Source organism: Vicia villosa, unplaced genomic scaffold (genome assembly GCF_029867415.1).
Source record: "Vicia villosa cultivar HV-30 ecotype Madison, WI unplaced genomic scaffold, Vvil1.0 ctg.001758F_1_1, whole genome shotgun sequence".
NCBI classification, from domain to species: Eukaryota; Viridiplantae; Streptophyta; class Magnoliopsida; order Fabales; family Fabaceae; genus Vicia; species Vicia villosa.
The window spans coordinates 407,003-428,649 of NW_026705718.1; the positions used below are offsets into that span (position 1 = coordinate 407,003).

General features: G+C 29.8%; 1 protein-coding gene across 1 annotated transcript; it reads left to right on the forward strand.

The window, feature by feature from the left end:
* The first annotated feature begins 8,802 nt into the window (after positions 1–8,802).
* Positions 8,803–10,778, forward strand: LOC131636485 (NAC domain-containing protein 43-like). Its single transcript, XM_058907097.1, has 3 exons — positions 8,803–9,145; positions 9,344–9,621; positions 9,727–10,778. The coding sequence occupies exons 1-3, from the start codon at positions 8,962–8,964 to the stop codon at positions 10,582–10,584; spliced, it is 1,320 nt and encodes a 439-aa protein (XP_058763080.1). The 5' UTR covers positions 8,803–8,961; the 3' UTR covers positions 10,585–10,778.
* The last annotated feature ends 10,869 nt before the right edge of the window (positions 10,779–21,647 follow it).

Here is a 21,647-nt window from a genome sequence, read left to right on the forward strand (position 1 = left end):
CCCCATCAAAATCTTCAGGTTGATCATAAGTCACATTCACACTAAAAGCATCCTCAACCATGTCACCGATCAGATTAAAGTTTTCCCCATATTCCATAGTAGGTCGACTACTTGAAGCATGCGTGTTGCTAGTCTCGGGTACGTTCATCGGCAGTTTTTCGCCATTAAACGTTCAAACCCAATAATTTTTAATGAAACTTATTCAATGCAAATGCCGTTCTACTTCCTCTGAGTCACTAATTATAGGTCTACATTCACAATTCAGACAACGACACCTAACTTCCCCTTCGCTCCGACAACAATTCTATGCAAATGCCCACTTGATAAACCCATTAACTCCTTCTATGAAATTGGATTTAAGTGGACGTCTTCCTGGTTCCAATCTATCGTATATCCAACTACGATAGTACAAATAATATTTCATACTGCACATTTGCACAATCATTACATTAATTAATATATAACATGTATTTAATATATATATATATATATATATATATATATATATATATATATATATATATATATATATATATATATATATATATATAAGTTTTTTGTTTAACATATTCTCACATAATATATAACATATTCTCACATGATATATTAAATATAAAAAATCTATAACATATTCTCACATAATATATAAATTATATAATAAATTTTTTAAAATAAACATAATTATTTTATTAGCCAACATATTATTCTTTTAATAACTTATATATAAACATATAAATATTGTTTTTAATAACTTATATATAAATATAATTAAAAACATTTTTTTTCTTTATTACCATTTCAACATATATATATATATATATATATATATATATATATATATATATATATATATATATATATATATATATATATATATATATATATATATATATATATATATATATATAAATATAACATACTATTTTGTTTAACAATAATTTTTTTACCATTTAAATATATTAAATATTTTATTTGCCATTAAATAATAGATATTCTGTTTTAAAAAGTAATAATATAATATAAATTTTGTTTTACCTAAAAATAAATTTAACAAAACAAAATACATAATAATTAAAAACAAACTAATATTAACTATTTTTATCATTAAGTAATATATATTCTGTTTTTTTTTAAATAATATGATATATTACACACACACACACACACACACACACACACACACACACACACACACACACACATACACACACACACACACACACACACACACACACACACACACACACACACACACACACACATATATATATATATATATATATATATATATATATATATATATATATTCTGTTTTATAATAAAAATGTATAAATACATATATTTTTTCATTTAAAATTAATTTAAAGATATTATTTTCGTTTTACCTGATGACAATTTAAAAAAAAAAAAACATAATACCTACAAATCAACCAACAATCCAATTGATATTAAATTTAAAATTACACAAATACCTCTTCTTCAATCTCATTCGATCTTTTTGTTCAATCTTTTTCTAAACCTCTTCAATATTTGTCAAATTCTCTTCACTTCAATATCTTACAAAAAAAATTAACATAAATTAAATTCCTAAATAAGAATAAATAATACTTAAATGAAAATAAAAAATAAAATTGAAAGAAATTATGAAAGTAGATACCTTTAGAGGGATAGAAGAATGGAAGTGGAAGTAAATGGGAATGAAAATGGAAATGAAAATGGGTATGATGGAGAGAGTAAAACGTAACAATGAATACAATGAAAGATGAATCTGAAATCGTGTTATTATATGAAAAATAGTGACGTGGTAATCATTACACAATGTTTCTACGTGCTTTCCACGTCGCTAATTGTCAATGGTCAAAAGCATTAAAGTCTGTACCGATGTGGAAATCACGTTGCAACATTCCCATGTGGAAGCCACGTCGCAACCTCAAACGGTCCTCTACAATCACTGCACTCCCTGCACCTAGTCAATTCAACCTTACAGCTTTTTATTTTGAATTTTTCGAATACATGTTGCGACATGTAATACATGACACAACCCAAAATTTGAAAATTTCAGAATTCCCCCCATATGAACGTTTGAGTCTTTGTTCTTTTTTTAAATTTATAAGTTGCGACGTGATTAACACGCCACAACATATTTTTTAGTAAAAAAATTCTGACTTCCCATATGCTTAGGTTATTTTTATTATTTTATTAACAAAAACATGTAGTGACATGGTAAACACGTCGCAACTGCCCAATTTTTGCGACATTGTTCCCACGTCACTAATTCACTACGCAGGGAAGTATTTTTCTTGTAGTGCTCGAAAAACATTGATTAGTGTAAGTTATTTTTTAATATAACTTTAACAACAACAAAAAAAAACAAGATGGAAAGTGGAAAAAAACGAGGAGAAATGTATCAATTTTTTGGGGTTTCAAACTGCGATAATGAACTTTCACATTTATCTCCAAAATTAAATATATTACTTTTAAATTTAATTATCAGAAGTTTTTAAAACTTCGTCTCAATAACCGCCATAATCAGACACATTTTTTCGTAGTGAAACTCATCTTCTAGAACATGTTGGAGCAACTAAATAAAAGCTGCAATGTACAAGAAATAACATTAACAATAACACAAACATCAATATTTATCAACAAAAATATCAACATACTTCAACATACTTTAACATTTATCAGCATAGTTCAATATTTATCAACATACTTTAACACAAACAACAACATTTATCAACAAAAACAACAATTTACTTTCACATAAACAACAACATTTATAAATAAAATAACAATATAAAAACTATAACCTCATCTTAAGAACAAGAAAATAATAAACCTTATGCTGGGTTATAGAAACGTTTCAAGTATATTTTAAACAAGAAAATTTAGAAAAATAGGACAAATATTTTGAACAACAACATCATTGTTGAAGCGGTAAAGCGGCAAGCAACAAAAGTTTTGGAAGTATTTATCCGGGAAGTTATCGTGTCCACAGAGATTAGTGCTACTGAATTGTCGTTCGACGGATTCTTAGTTCTTGAGTTTGGGTTAAATGAGTTTTAAGTAAACAAGGAAAATATAACATATGAACATAAAAAGAATTCACTCTTGATAGAGAATAACTTAGCTGGTTCGAATCTAAACTACTCCTCACAAACTTAGATTTATCACTCCGCCGCACTCAATCTACAATACTCATCAGAATCGCCACATATTCCTCACACCAATGTCCATTTCTGCAACACCGACGAGAGTTCAACTATATTGCTCTTTCGATGATGTCTCAACCGATCGAACAACACAGAGAAATTAAACTTAGATATTATGTGGATGTTAACCCCAATCCTATCTCTAGAATCTAAAGCTAACAGATATCCCCCTAATCAAGATTTATGATGTCTATTTCTACAACAACACAAATCTAAAGCATTTAAGCAAAGAGATCAAAGAAACACCGATTAAGATTTGTAAAGCAAACTTTATACAGCTAGTAGAAAGAGTAACAAACATCTATGGGTTTAGAGTATTTACATACAAACTTAACAAAAGATAAATATAAAGAGAAGAGAAGAAGAGGAATCAAACCTTTCTTGGTTTGTCAACACCAATCGATGAGAAATTCGACCTCCGATCATCCATTTGCATCCTCCAAATGTTATTTCCAAGCCAAATCTACCAAAAAAATGACCTATGATGAGTTGGGGTTCAAAAATACCCAAAGCATAACTTAAGAAAAATGTGTTTTTCCCCTATTTATACAATTTTGGATCTCGTGTAGCGCGCGTCGCGCGTAGGAAGGCGCTACGCACGCTGACTGCTGTCTTGAAAAAACCCAGCTTTAGTGTTTTGGCCATAACTTGAGAACCGTAACTCTGATTTGTGTAACACCCCATTTCTACCCGACAAATATATGCAAGAATCAGAGTTTCAAAATTTCTCAACAAACGAATGAGGCATCACATATTCATGTCAAAACAAATCACTTTATCGCATTTAGCGGATACATAGCACTACCCCTAGTCAATCAACAAGTACTCAGGCACATAATACGTTTTAAAACAGAATAACTTCTTTCATTAAAACAACGGAGTCATAGTTCTCAATCTTTGAATCAATAACATCTTATTCAGCTATGATAAAACAATAAACAACAACAATCATAAACATCATAAATCACCCCCCCGAGTGCTACGTATCAGAGCGCCAACCGACTCGATTAACAGCAACTAAATCTTCATAGTCGAACACCTACACGTTACCAATATAAAGGCAACGACGAACAAGAGAAAAGAGTGAGATATCAAATCATATAAGTGAGCGCATGATAAATTGTATATTAGGATCTAGACATATATATAGTTATCACATCACAAGTATTAATATCGCCATACACTTCATACTTTCACCAACTCACAAATCTCACGTACTTTTCATCACACCACAAGTCACGAAACTTCATATTCACATCAATTATATATCTCATTCATTTACTTTGTAAGCCAAGTCATGATACATCACAAGTATAAATCACAATTCCAATCCCAAAATGTCGTAGCATATAAGTCATACATTTAGTCATAAAACATCACATAAACATCTAAACTCAAAACATCACATATACATCTAAACACAAAACATCACATATAAGTCACACCAGAAATATTCAGTTAATCGCATTCACAAATATTAATATCATTATACTAATCATAAAATCATCAATTTACATCTTCACATACTTCCATCATTTAGCAAGTCATGGAATACATTCACGATATAGTCACAAAACGTCATAACTATGAATCACATAAGACACATGGGACATGACTCATGTATATGCATGTGGTACCAATCGGAGCTTCCGCCCCCGTCACCAACTGCCCGAATCTAAGGCACAAGGCATAAGCCTTCGTCACTAATTTTCCAATCCAGACCGTCACAAAGTATGCATATGAAATGTGACTCGACAAACAAGACAACACAGCATACTCATCACAATCACATATCGTCACGAGGCATAAGCCTATATCACAATCAATTACCATTATACGAGGTAATTCACGTCACCATAATATTTCATCTTCACTTAGTCACAAAATTATCATCACGAATATATACAACATCACATATTACCAATCAACACAAACATCGTCATGTTTCGACACATCACGACAAACATATAACTTCACGTATTAACAAAACCATTACAACAAATAGACACATTAAGTCAAGTCAAATTAGTCTTATAATCCTCCATAGGTTAGTCTTTAAATTAACTCACTAATCCATTATCAATTAACCAAAATTATTCACCTAATAATCTCTAATTAATCGGGTATATCCTGCGTCACTACCGGTTATCTAATTTCCGGTTAAATCCTTAATATTCAAAACTTTGCAAATTTTTGGGTTATACTCCCAAGTCACTAAAAACACAGCTCAATCGGTTAATTCGGATACAATTCTATTCTTTATCGGTTATTCGATTCGTTCAGTTAAATTCTCAAGATACCGTTATTTACCGACAAACCGAATAATTAATCTAAGTCTAAGTATTTTCTAATTAAATAGGCTTATTGAAAATTAATTCAACCATTAATTTAATCGACCGATTAATATCACAATTTCAACAAAATAACACCACCATGTTAATATACTAATTAAACTTAACTACCACGTAAATTTTCATCAAATTCCGAACAACTAATTATACCGCTTAATTCGGCTATTTCAATCAAACGGGATTGTTTTGCATTTTATTAATTCTATGTTACACACTTCTTATTCTACTGTTTCTAATTATAATTTATTTCATTATATATATATTCCATTTCATATATATATATATATATATATATATATATATATATATATATATATATATATATATATATATATATATATATATATATATATATATATATATATATATATATATATATATATATATATATATATGGCAACTGTATGAAACATAAGAATAAATGATAGAACAAAATATGAAATAGAAACAAATTAATATCACAACACATCATATAGATACAACAAATCATGGTTCAATACACAACAATGAAAAAAAAGAACTAGTAGCCTACAATAGGATAACATGAAACAAGACTCTTGGCCTTAAATGGGGCATGCCGCTCGTCGTGGGATTGTAAATTATTAATTCCAGAATACCGACGGCAAATTCAACAACAATAGTAAATATATTTTACACAATAAATCAACAATCTAAATCCCTAATCCCTAACATACAATTGTTCATAAGCACCATTATAGAAAGAGAACCTCGTCCTTACCCTATCAATTGAAGCAACTCAAGGGTCTCCAATTGCATCTCCAATTTGACACCGTGGATGAAATCTCTAAGCTTGTTATTATCCTTCAAAACTTGTCTCTTTCTCTTCTATTCTTCTTTTCCTCATTGTGACAACACTACTCTTAAATCTCTAAAACCCTAATATAAAACCAATTGGGCTTAGTATTCAAACTTTCTCTTTATTTAATATCCTCCAAATCAATTTAGGCCCAATAAGATATATATATATATATATATATATATATATATATATATATATATATATATATATATATATATATATATATATATATATATATATATATATATATATAACTCAAACAATCAATTATATCACCTTTAATAATATTCCATCAATGTAATAATTCCGACTTATAAATAATATTATCCTTAATATTATTTTCACACTATCCGACTTCAATTTAATAATTTCAAATATGCCCTTAAATAACATCGACAATCCAAATTCGACTAAATCGAATATTTAAATCCTTCAATAATTTAATTAACCAATTTAATTAAATTCGGGGCGTTACAATTTGCGTCCGGTTCGAAGCGTTGGAAAACTTATTCAATTTCCTATTTAACAATGAAAAAATATCAACCAAATTGATGATTTATTATTGTTGTGAAAAACGATACCAATAACAAAGTATAATAGGGAATTAGGGAGGAGAAGAAGAACACAAGAATTGGTTATAACTGCTATTCTTTTACTTTCTCTTAAAACAAGATTACAAGTTTACAAGAATAACAAATAACCTCTCTCACCCTAAATTAGGATTTGCAGCTTAGCAATGATGAGAGACTAGTATGCTATTTATAATAAAACCTAACATACTAACTAATGGGCTTTTTCCTCAAGGCCCATTACACAAGCCAACTTAATAAACAAGCTAACTTAACAAATTAGGGTTTAAACACTAAAACCTAATTTAACATGCTAACAACCCTAGCATCTTCGACATCTGCATGCTAGACCCATCTTCGACTACAACATGCACACTTCGATACTAGCATGTGAACAACCTTCGACTTCATGCTTAACTCTGTCGAACTGTCGAACCAAAAAGCTACCCTTCGATCATACTAGAGTTCGATCCAATATCTCACAATTATTTTTTGATTTTGACCTTTATTCGTTGACGAGTTGGTTCTGTTGCTCAAAATCACGCGTTTGAAGTCGTGTCTTCAACACGTTATTGCTCATGCCCCAAATACGCAAGAAAACCTACAAAAAGACACAAAAACTATCAAAAGGTATAAAAGTATATGAAAATACAACTATTTACAAAGTATACGTAATTAGACACAAAATGGAGAATTATTCAACGAATATCAATAAAAGTCTCGATAAGTGCCACAAAACATATATACAAAATAAGTACATTTTGGCACTTATCAATTATAACTCATAAAATATTTCACAAAAGTACATTTCATAAAAATGATTCGAGAAAAATGAAAACAAATAAATGAGATATTTGTTTCGTCTCGCAAGGATTTGTGTAACTTTCCTTAATTCATACTAGTTAGAAATGTTATGTTTGAATTTTGAGAGTTTGGGTTAAGGCAAGAGAAATTAGGGTTTTGTTTGAGCGTAATCTATTCAGAAGTGATATAAGTTAACTTTTATAGGTAAATATATTTCACCACGGTTGATAAAATAAACTATGATGATTTGTCATTCTTTTTCACCATGGTTGAATTTGAACCGTATGGAAAAATGTTTAATTTTTTAAAATAAAATTTTAGGGAACATGCCCTTTTTTGTTACGACAAATTGAAAAAATGATGCTTCTCAAATTCAAAGTATGTTACAATTTACCTATCATCATGATTGAGAGTATGGATCGTAGTGAAAAATATCTTAATAAATAAGCGCCCACATAAAATTTATTACTTCGATTGATTATATGACCGAAATAATAAAATATTACGAAATATATATTTTGTAGTAGTGAGTGATGATGTTTTATTGTGTCAAATATAAATTAAAAATCCTTTTTCATCTGAAAAAATATTATACAACATATAATAAATAATATGAGGCATATACTTAATGTTGAGTTTTAGATAAACCTATAGTATCAAATTTTCTCTGTATTTCCTCTTCATCCAATGTGTACTAATCCTCTCATGCATCCTCTCAGCTCTCTTACTACTGACCCAACAATTACTCAAATAGAATTGTACACTTAACTAAAAACCTTAAACCGTATTATATGAAAATTTTCAATTATATATTACTTAACATCTACTATTTAATTAATTCATTGTGAGAATTTTATTCAAAACTTGACATACAACAATACTATAAGTTTGTGATTCCCTTCCACTCATATCCACTTTTCTATTCCCATATCATTATTGTGGTACTCTCACCAGATTTTTTAAAAATACAATATTTTATTTTCTCTATTGTATGATTTGGTCCTTTGTGTCCCACAACACATATATATAGTCTTCCTTTACATACTCATTCCAGTACACACACTCTCCCTCATTATCTTTCACCTTTCCTTTCTCTCCTACCTGTTTTGAATGCATTCTCTCATCTTTTTGGGTCCCTTGTGAATCTAGAACCACTACATAGCTATACCTTTTTTTTCTTCTTCTTTCTTGCTTAGTTTATCTTAATGCCTGATAACATGAGCATATCTGTTAATGGACAATCTCAAGTCCCTCCTGGATTCAGGTTTCATCCAACTGAAGAAGAACTTCTTCAATACTATTTGAGGAAAAAAGTCTCTTATGAGAAGATTGATCTTGATGTTATTCGTGATGTTGATCTCAACAAGCTTGAACCATGGGACATACAAGGTTATATAAGTAGCTATATAACTATATATTTATTATTCATTCATTTTCACTTTCATTTTTGGTATGTTTATTTATGACTTTCTTTATTGTTTTGATTTGTATCTTTATATGGAAGATAATTAATGGACATATATACATACATTTATTTGAATATTGTATGTTTTTTATTTTGAGGTTGTTTTTTCTTTCCTTTTGTAGAGAAATGCAAAATAGGAACAACTCCACAAAATGATTGGTACTTCTTCAGTCACAAAGATAAGAAGTATCCAACCGGGACGCGAACCAATCGCGCCACGGCTGCTGGTTTCTGGAAAGCCACCGGGCGCGACAAAGTTATATATAGCAATGGAAAAAGGATTGGAATGAGAAAGACTCTTGTTTTTTACAAGGGTCGCGCCCCTCATGGCCAAAAATCCGATTGGATCATGCACGAGTATAGACTAGACGATAACACCACCACCAGCGACGCTAATTTGGTAAGTGTTTGATAAAATTATACGTGTTTGGATAAATAATTTAATTAGTATTTTTTGAATGATAGTTAAGATAGGAATGTTTTTGTTTGTTGCGACGGAATTTAGGTGTCGAATGTGATTGGTGATGGTGGTCAAGAAGAAGGATGGGTGGTGTGTAGGATATTCAAGAAGAAGAATCATCTCAAAACCCTAGACAGCCCATTAGGCTCTGGAGAGGGAAGAAGAAGCCATCATTTGTTTGATAATTGTGATGAAGGAGCTTTGGAGCAAATACTTCAACAAATGGGAAGAGGTGGTTGCAAGGAAGAGAATTATGAAGCAAATTACAATAACAATAACTATGGAAGGTTTACAAGGCCTTTTGAAACTAGCCTCAACAACAATGGTGGTTATAATAATGAAAGGTTCATGAAACTTCCAAGTTTAGAGAGTCCAAAATCAACAAGCATGGAGAACAATGAGAACAACAATGAAGGGTACCATGCAATTATTCAAGTGGATGTGGCTAATGAAAATGAAGGGTCATTCACTAATCATCATCATCATCAACACCATAACAACATGGTTAATAATCCATTAGAAGCATCATCATCATCAATGGTTATAGCCTCATGTGGTGATGGTGGTCTTACTAATTGGGTAGCTTTTGATAGGCTTGTTGCTTCTCAATTGAATGGACAAACTGAAACTTCTAGGCAATTGGCTTGCTTCAATGACCCCACAATGGGATATTGCACTAATGATCATGATCTTCAACTTCCAACCCTTAGATCTTCTTCATCAACTTCATCACTATCGACACACGCTAGAGCCACTACTTCTACTACCGCTACTACTACTACTTACATTAGTCCCTCGCATGATTATGCAAGTGAGATTGATCTTTGGAACTTCGCCCGATCAACTTCTTCATTGTTGTCATCTTCTGAACCACTCTGCCATGTCTCAAATACGTCAGCGTGACGTAATAAACTAAACAATAATTTCTCTTTTTTCAATTTTTTTCATCTCTTCTTTCACCTCCTTGTTCGATTGTGAAATAGATAAATAATTCGTATTTGATATCATATATATCATGTTCAGTTTTTTAATATCTCAAGTCAATAAGGGATTATATTATTACAAAGTATATGTTAAATTGGATAATGTTTTTAGTATATACAGATTACTTGATTCAGCTTCTATTTTTAATTTGTTGATAATTTTTAGTGTTTGTATGTCCTTTATTATTAAGTAATTGCTATTACAAATAAATTTGATTCATTTTTCTGTAAAAGAAATTTAAAGTAAAATGATGGCATTACAAATATTTTAAAAAAAAATTATTTAGCTTTTAAAAGAAATAAAAAAATAAATAGAGATTATAATGATGATTTTTTACTATTAATTTAATGATCAACATATATACATAATGATCTCAATTCAAATTAAAAATTCAATATAAATTATTACTAAATCAAAGATAGTGAGATAATACTTATGAGAGAAATAAATAAATTAAAAATAAGATAAACATATACAAAAAGTTGAAAATAATTATTTTAAGTATAATTTAAATTTTTAATATATATATAGAAAATAGAGAGACAAAATAACTTGTTTAATAAATTACTTTATGCAATAAAAGAATCAAATATATAAAGATAAAAAGGAGGGTAGTAATTGAAGTTATTAGATGTGATGCCATTGTCAACCATGGGTCTTTACTTAATCACGATGTCTACCATTATTTTTTTCAACCTATCATTTTTACTAATTTAATTTATAATTTAATTTGATAATACATAGTTAGTTGAATTATAAGGACTTTAAATAGTGACATTGATAATCCTTTATTTAAAAATATTATATTTTCTAACCCCAATTATAAGGACTTTACTTTATTTCACCATGAAAGATCATGATCATGATGATCAATAAGGTCATGTTTCTAATTATCATGTTACTCATCTTTGTGTTTCACGTGGTTTGTCGGATTGTTAGAGGAAGGTGCATAACTTGTCCTATAGCACAAACACTCTATTCCTAAAAGGTTAGTGTCCCAATATTAATACATGCAAAAATACAAACACAATACAACATAGAGCTAGATATAGGTAGAAAGAGAGTGATGGCTTCTAAAGCTTTTGCTTAGCTTCAAGTAAGTCAAAAGAGAATCTAAATAATCACTATATTAATTACGTAAGCTTTGCATATTCATTTCGTCACTTATTTTTTTGTAAATGTATAAAGGTAAAAAGAAAGTGACTTGTTTTTTCATCTAAAGGAAAAAAAATAGTTTACTTTAATTTTTATGTTTGTTTTCATAATATGTACTAGTACTTCAAATCCATGCAAAAAATGGGTAAAATATAAATAATTATTTGTAAAATGTTTTTTCTTCGGCTATAAGGATAAGGGTACGTGATATTATTATAGAATAGGGAGAAGGTTTAATTTTCAAAGTGTTAGACGTAAGTATAGGTAAAGGGTCTTGTTTTGTTTTTGGTCCACATTAACTTTCTTTTTCTTTTTCTCTCTTTCTTACTAAGATACTATTATCAATATTTGTTCAACATTTTTCATGCATCACTAATTAAGGAAAAGGGAAATGACATTTGTTTTAACTTTATTATGTTCTTGGTGAATCAAATGTATTAAATGCATATTCAAATTTACTTTGCAAGATGTAAAGTGGTTTAAATTATAAATTATTTATTCTTTATATTAAAAATATTCTAAATGGTTAATCGAATACAACAATCGATCAAATAAGATTGTACCCGTTGGATTCGAGTATAAGTAGTTGAATTTCATAATGATTCTAAAATGTCAAAATTTTAAATATAAAGGAAAAGTGGATCATATATTAAATATTTTAAGATTTTGGATCGACATGTCATATATCTTTCTGATGCTTCTAGACTAATTGACATCTTGTTGCTCTCGACATTCCTTCAAACTCTCTAATAAGAGGTAACGAAATTCTAGTTCAACTTGATAAGAAAAGAAAAGTGTGGATTCTTAAATTAGATGTTGTTATAAGATGTGGAAACTTACATCTAAAACATAAATTGTTGACCTAATAACACTTGGATGAGATGCTGGTGTCTCTTTCAGCTTAACCAAAGGTCCTGGGTCCTGATCCCTATCCTGAACACACAACAGTGTTAAATCTTTTGAGAGATGGCTTTTCGTCTATATGATCATACCCAGTTCAAGAGATTAGCTTTTACAGTTGTACACAAAGGATATTCTGATTTATTGTATAAAAAAACATAAATTGTTGATTTCAAATGTAAATGGTTAATTAAATATCATATTGATAATAAATAAACAAAATATTACATATATAATAAAAAAAGTTGAAAATATATCTTATGATTTAAATATTTTGTTTTTGAAGATGTGATGTCACTCTCTTATGCTCTGCTTGACCATTTGACAGGTTGAACTCTTCAACAAGATTGAATTTTATATGGTTAAATAAAAATGTCGAAGATGAAATAGTAGAATACAAGCTAGGTAAGTATTTTTCAAGTGAGTTAAGGATCATGATGGTCAACAAAATGTAAGAATTAGTTAAAAGTATGCGGGACGAAACTGCACAATTCAAACATTATAACACATGCCCCATCTACATCTATGTATTTCTAATATCTAGAACAATTATGTCTATAGGCATAATCTAATATTATAATGCTCGAGAGGATTAGAAGAATATTAGGCACACTCTTTTTCAATATTTTCTTAAACATACGTAACAATTGAAAAATAGACTAAATTTAAGGCACCATGTACATTCGGCAACAAGAAGAAATGCAATATCTGTGAGAAAGTCAAATGAAATTAAATTGATCACATTTTTGTAGGTCTGTTAGCTGAAATTTTCGACACCATATAATTAGTGAAGAAAAGAAAATATCTTTTAAAGATATTATGATTTTTCGATAAAACAACATGTTTGCTGAAGTCCTGTCGAAGTCATTCCTTATAGAGGAAAGTGGTTGACATGGATTTGAAAATATTTCTTAGTTTTGTAGTTGGTTTGAAGAAGAGAAGCATTCGACAGAGAAGTTGAGTTTGAAAGAAGATGTAACTGCCTTTTCTTCTTATCTGTTTTCATTAGAGGACGTGTGGAGCTTCAGGGCGAAAGGAAGGCATGCCGAGCGAAACGTAACATGTTTTAATTGAAGGACCGTTAGAAACGATTATCTTTGATTTAGTATATATAAGAATCTTAGTATTTAGGATTCGGGTGTTCATTTGTGTACGAAATCTCACCAAAAACTCAAAGTACCTGTGCATTGAGAAAATAGTCTTCTAAGAATGTACCTCTAAACACCATTTTATCTTCTTTTTACAGTTTTATAGAATTTATCATTTCCAGGATTTACATTCTTGCAATTTACTTTCGATTGCCTTTACTTTACCTTTTTTACAAGTTCCAACATTACTTTAAAGAGTTAAGTAGATTAAAACAAATATTTTAATAAAAGCATGAACGTAGTCGAAGTGTGCTTCATTTTCAAGAGTAGAATTTAAAATTAAAACACATGTCCTATGATCAATCTAGTCGATCCTATGAGTAATTAAAATTTTTTGTTTTTTAAAAAAATAACATTAATTTACCAATTTTCATAGTAAACAAGATCATAGTATTTTAGCTATAATAGAATTGGCTTTTCTTATGAATAATTATTGTTTGTTTCATTTTACCCAAACACAATAAATCAAACATATGTCTATATTTTGCATTTTATCTTTTATCTTTATATTTTCCCTTACTTATTCTTTAGTTTAGTATCTTAAAAAAAATCTTTAACTATTTAATTAACATTGCTTTGAAGAATTAAATAATCCTTAATCGAGCAACAAAATCCCTTCCATGATGCAACTCTTGATGGTCAAATGAAAATTATAGTTTAAAACAATTTTTATTAAAAAATATATTGATGATGACCAATATAAGTGATAAAGAAAATAAATTTTCTCTACTTCTCTTGTCACAAAATTAATGACAAAATTAGATAGAGATTTGAATTTTCCCCTAATTTTGTAGCATTACTTTATTTTTTTTTAGTAGTAATCTTTATAATTACTTATAACATGCTTAAATGTTGTCCAAATTAATTGGGCATGTGAACCAAAGGATGCTATTAAGGAAAATTAATTAGATTTATTCGCCGAAGAGGAGGAAACTTATGAAAATGCAGTTTCAAATGTAATTTTTCAAAGTAAACAAGTCAAATAAACATATTTGCTGCATTGAATCAAACAAATTGAGGGGAAGGGGGCGACGAATCCATGACATAGGTAAAAAATAAAAAAATGTAATGGCTTTTTACAATTTTAAAATGAGATTTTCTAGGTGACGTTTGATTTCTGACACACATACACACACCAAATATAATATGTGATCTGTACTTGCAGTTAAATATAGTATGTGATCCTATTATACCTATATATTTGGTGATATCGATCTGTACTCCATTCTCGTCTCTGTCAATAAACACATTTGACGCCATAGGTGTTAAAATATTCCTTGAATTTGGCATACCGAGCTTCTTGAGAAACTCCAGACAGTATTTCATTTGACTTATGAATGTTCCTCGTATTTGATTATTAGTGAACTTGCCTAAGATATTGAATAGAGTTTGAACTATACAAATGTTAATAATAATCAATTATTTGAGTTGATTTTCTCTCTTTAACAACTAAAGAAAATGATATAAGCTTATTTGAGGATAGACGTGTGAAGAATTATTATACTATTGGGAACAAGATTAGAAAAATCAATTTGTATGTTTATGTGTAATTTATAAAACTCTAGTAATCATTTATTTTATTATAAGTGGATATGTTGTTCTAGATTGGAATGTGGAATAACCTCTTTGAATCGACTTGAAAAATGGATCTATAAATTCTATTTATGTAATTACAGCTCATTTGTTAATACAATAATCCTTGTGTGTTTAGTGATGTTTTATAATTTGATCATTTATGAATTGCATTTAGGTACAATTCACTATTGCAAAGAAGGTATAGTGTAAACTACAATCAAGATGATTGTTCATGGTATAGTATTGTTACATGAATATGAAATTGTTAACATGCAATTAATAAAATTTAACATTCAGTAATAAATTAGATCACAATAACTTAGTAAAAGGAATTAGAGTTTATGATTAATTACACATAAAATTCTAACAAGATAAAAAGTGGATCGAAATCTTCGAGAATGGAGGCTGAGCATGGAGAGAATGGAGAGCAAGGAGAGCATGGAGCGAATGGAGGCTGGAAGAAGGTGACTAGAAGGGGTCGAAGTGCAAAAATATTTGACGAAGAGTTGGAACAGATAGAGATTCTCGTTGAGGTGGAGCATGTTGAAGATGTGATGAGGGTGAAAGATGAACTCAATAAGTAGTTCGATATGAAGGATCTGGAGCTGCATCCAGGATTCTTGGGATTGACATTCGAAGAGATAGAAAGAAGTTGAAATTATGCTTATCTCAAGAGGCATACCTATGAAAGATTCTCGAAAAATTTGGTATGTTGAATTCAAAACCTGTTGTGACTCCAACAAACCCTCAATTCAAGCTGAGTATTGATCAGTGCCATAATACTGATGTCGAAAGAGCTTATATGATTAGCATCTCATATGCTAATATAGTAGGTTCTTTGATGTATGTTATGGTTTGTACTAGACCCGACATAGCATATACCGTATGTCTTGTAAGGAGGTACATGCGAATCCTGAAAAGGCTCATTGGCAACCATTGAAGTGGATTCTAAGGTACATAAATGAGTTTCTGAACAGAGTCATAATTTATGGTGGAGTTTTAGGGGAAGATAGTAAATCAGTGATCGAAATATATGTCGACTCTGATTATACAGGTTGTATGGATTCTAGAAAATCTATTTTTTGGATATGTTTTCACTATGTTTGGCACATCTATTAGTTAGAAAGCCACACTTTAGAAGTTTGTTGCTTTATCAACCACTGAAGCAGGATATATTGCCCTCACTAATGCTGTGAAAGAAGCATTGTGCCTTGAAGGCTTTGCGAAGGAGATAAAACTTCAAGGTCGAGGTATCATTGTTAAATGTGATAGTCAAAGTGCTATACTCATGTCGAGGAACTCATCATATCATGAGTGAACCAATCACATCGATGTGAGGTTGCATTTTTTCAGAGGAGTAATCGAGCATGGAGAAGTCCAAGTGGTGAAGGTTTCAACAGATCATAATGCTGCTGAGGTTGCATTTTTTCAGAGGAGTAATCGAGCATGGAGAAGTCCAAGTGCTGAAGGTTTCAACAGATCATAATGTTGCTGATATAATTACCAAGACAATTCCAAGTTGCAAGTTTTTCACTATATGCAATTAATAAAGCTGCATGAAGAAAGCTTCTTTATTCTTTGATATTAGAGTTTGTTCCAAGGTGGAGATTTGTGAGATATTAGATCGAACTCTAGTGGGTCAAAGGGTAGTTTCTGGTTCGACAAGATTTATGCATGTCGTCGAAGTATGTTCAGATATTGGTGTCGAAGACCTACATACTGTAGTCGAAGAGTGTTCTAGTATGTGGGGGTCGAAATGCTAGGGTTGTTAGTATTTCAATTTGGGCCTATTTGTTATGTTCAATTGTTTAAGTTAGCTTGTACCATAAGTTAGCTTGTAATGGGTATTTATGAAAAAGCCCATTAGTTTAGTATGTTATTATAAATAACATACAAGTCTCTCATCATTGTATACAGCAAATCCTAATTTAGGGTGAGAGGATTATTTATTATTCTTGTAACACTTGTAATCTTGTTTTAAAGAGAAAGTAAAGAATATCAGTTATAACCAATTAATCCTTCTTGCTTCCTATTGTGTTCTCTATATTATACTTTGTTGGTGATATTGTTTTCACAACAATTAAAAATAGAAGCTTGAGGATATCCTAAATGATTATGTGATAATTCATTGGATAAAGCGGCAAAGGTAGAAGGTGTTAAGCTTGGATTGTATGGTCTTGTGGTGAGAGGATAAAGATCATCTGAGCTGTTACATCTTATTAAAGACGTATATGTTTAAAAATCCTTCAGAGAAAAATCAAAAGGATCAAATTCAATAGAAACATCATTGTCAATGATAATTTTTTTAAAGAAACAAGATTTTTTTTTGTTCAATTAAGGTGCATGAAGACATATATTGTTTAAATTTAAGAAATATTGAGGATTATCTAATAACAACGCATTATCATAATCAATAAGTGGAATATTATGACCACTTTCAATATTAATATTATTGTTTAAATTGAAAAAGATTCAAGATTACCTCTGTTTATCGTCATGTGAGATGTGACCCCTATTTCTATGTACCATAACTCATTAGGAAGAGAAATAGAGAGAGTGTGTGTAGCAGCTCAAATATACATCGGTGCATAGGATAATTGTATTGTAGCGACTTGAATATGTTGTGGTTTCGGTCAAAGAATGCGACCGTGACGATTGGAAGTGAGTAATGTTTTTCAATTTTTAGTTGTAGGAATATGGACAAGGTGGAGTGGTCTATGACTGCTGTTATGCAATCTAAGGAAGATAAGTTCATTGATGTTGTGATGTATGGGATTGATTACATTCTCTTTGTTGATGTTAGCGGGATTTCCCGCCTAAACCTCCACAGGTTCGTGGCCTCGATCACAAAGGTTTTGACCAGAACCTCCCCGACCATCAGTGTTATTGTTACTATTTTGTTTGTGCGATGAGAAGACGGGAAACTCGAGGTGCCTTCTTCATAAGCAAAAATTGTGGAATTATATATCAGTGTTAATTGAAGTTCATTTTGTTCATGTCGACTTTTCTTGAACAACCATAGAATGAGTCTTGTAAGAAGGAGGAAGAGTATCATTTGATAGTCAACCCTAGCATAGACAACTAAAAAATCTGAAACAAGTTGAAACACCATATGTTCGCTTGAAACTTGAGCACCTACTTTGAAAAGTTGGTGGGAAAGAGTTATATGATTAATTATATTCACCTGAAGTAATCAAATTTCTACTAGCAGCAATAAGAACTATATTTTACACTATATATACTATAAAAAATTGCATTTCTACCGACAAATAGTAATATTTTACCGTATTGGTTCATATCACTAAATTAAATATATTATATATAAATAATTAAAATTTAATTAATCTTATTATTTAATTTGATTATTATTCCTAATAAAAACACCTAATTAATAAATAACCATTAAGATTAAATAAAAATATATGTTGATATAATAACTAGGAAAAAATATAGACAAAACAAAACCACTTATCTATTTCGTTATGGTCATTTCTTCTATTTAGCACATTAAAGAAATGCAAATCACTTGAAGAAAAAAAAGGAATGCAAATCATTTTTACTTCAATATCCATTTTTAAAACATGGCATGAATGATGAATTAAACCAGCATAAATTGGAGCATGAATGTATATATGCTGCTTGAGATAATTTTGAAGCCAAAATTTGAGCAATAATAGAGTCTAACACTTGTGCACCATGCTGCTAGCTACATGGTAGGGACAGTGATACTCATAATATTTTTATAAATGCCAAATATGATTCTTCCATGGACCTAGTTCAAGTGAACCCTAAGTTTTTTCAGCATCTTTCTAGATTATAATTATATGAGTGGACCCTAAAAAAACAAGAAAATAATAGACCAGTCGATATAGAAATTAAAAGCATTAGTCAAATTATTATGTGAATTTCACAAACTAACAAAAATATTTGTAACATTGTAATGCATGTGAAAATAGTCATTTTGCAAACTTGATCATGGCGATGTTGCGTCACGTTAAATAATTGTCATCTTTCATTTAGATTCTATATAAATACTTCACAAATAAAATTATATATGTACATTTATCAAAAAAGATAAATTATATATGTACACTTTTTTTTTTACATTCTCCAATATCTAATTAATCATGTATAAAAAAATTACGTTTTGAATTAAGAAATTAAGAAAATAGTTATTTATCTGAATTAACTATATTTTTTAATGTTACTAATAAGGTGTGAATGCATGAAAGAATATATAAAAAATATGTTCTTTTTAACTTTAACAAATAGTCTTTGATGATATGACATAAAGAGTAACTAAGGTGAATCACATAATTATGAACATGTCACATCAAGATATCTAATAAATATAATTTAGATTTAACAATACATTTGATCTCCTATTTAAATTAATTTAAAAAATTCTTCTATTTTAAACTCAAATAATTTTGATTATTTTCTCAAATTTTTTCACAAAAAATTAATAATATTTCAATTTTTAAATAATGTATCATTTGTGAAACATGATAAATTTTTATGTAAAGATATTTGTGAAATTTTAAAAATAAAAAATATATATAAATTAAACTTCATTAAAAATTTGATGCGTCATAAAATTTTTCAGTGCAAAAATGTGAAAATGAATCAAAAGATTTGATTCAAAAGGTGACTAATTTTATAAATTTATGAAAAATGATATTCTTACACCAAAAACATACACTACACCATATTTACTTTTTACCAATACGGTGAACAGTATTTTTTATTAAAAAATAATATATTTTTTGGATTAAAGAATATAGATATAAAAACTGTATGATTAACTAATTACATCACTTCATTAACTAACATTCTATACTTCATTAACCAACTTGTAGTTGAAGAGAGTCAACGGATACATGTAGTTGAAGAGAGTCAACGAATACAAGTGTATGTGGAAGAGAGAGTTCCCACATGAGGGGGAGCATTGTGTATAAACTCACACTTAAGAGGGATTGTAGAGAATCAAGTGTGACGAAGAAGTCTCACATTGGTTAGAAAAGAGAAGAATGAACACTTTATAAGCGAGAGAAGTGCCTAACAAGTGTCCCAGAGTATAAAATGCTCTCTCATGTTGACTCCCAAAGTGCCTAACAAGTGGTATCATGAGCAGTTGTATCGAAAGTACTCCCCACAAGTGGTGGATAGGAGGTGTCTTGTTAAAGAGTGTTAACGGCAATACAAGTGTATGTGGATGAAAGAGCTTCAACATGAGGGAGAACATTGTGTATAGACTCACACTTGACGGGGAGTGTTGAGAATCAAGTGTGAAGAAGAAGTCTCACATTGATTAGAAAAGGGAAGATATAGCACTTTATAAGTGAGACAATCCATACACCTATCACCTTAAGGTTTTAGGTGGATTAAGTGACGTGTCTCTCACAAAGGTGCATAATACTCAACTTTTAATCAATTATCCCGAGTGAAAAACTCTCCAACAAAGAAAAAACAAGTCCCACTATTTTCAAGTGTAGTTGTACACTTAGAAAAACATATGGTCAAACCAACTCCTAGTGATAATTCTACCAGCAATCAACGCCAATATTTGAACATGTTATCTTGATTTATCTGAATTTTTCTCTCTCACAATCCAAAAAAGTTTTTAGCAAGAGTGCTCACATAAGAAAACTTCCACCCTATCCACATGTACCCAAAATAAAATACATTAACGATATACTTTATTTCATTTACAAATACAATGACAATATTATAGATATTTTGGGTTATTATAACCACAAATTTTGTTTTGTTTTATCCTTAATAGGTTTGGGATGGAGAATCATTCATTTATCCCTCAACATCTTATCAAAGAGTTAACTTCTTATAAAAATATTACACGAGGCTATACAATAAGAAAACATGATACAAAGATACATTAGAAGCATATATTCCTGGAACAATTATTTTTCCAACACCAAATGAAAATTGGATGCGTTTCTTCAAAATCGCTTATCTTGTAGCAAGTGTGTTTAATAGATTTGTTGTTCAATTGATAAGGCATGGTTTTTCTAAAACTTTTATTCTCCTTCAAATTGGTCTGCCAAATAATCATGTTGGGCATATTATATGTATGAGGTGGCTTTCAAAATTGAGGCATTTTGTACAAATTTAATAGAAGGCTGAATATCCTCTACCACGAACATATGTGGAGTAGACAACACAAGACAAAAAACATAGCAACTG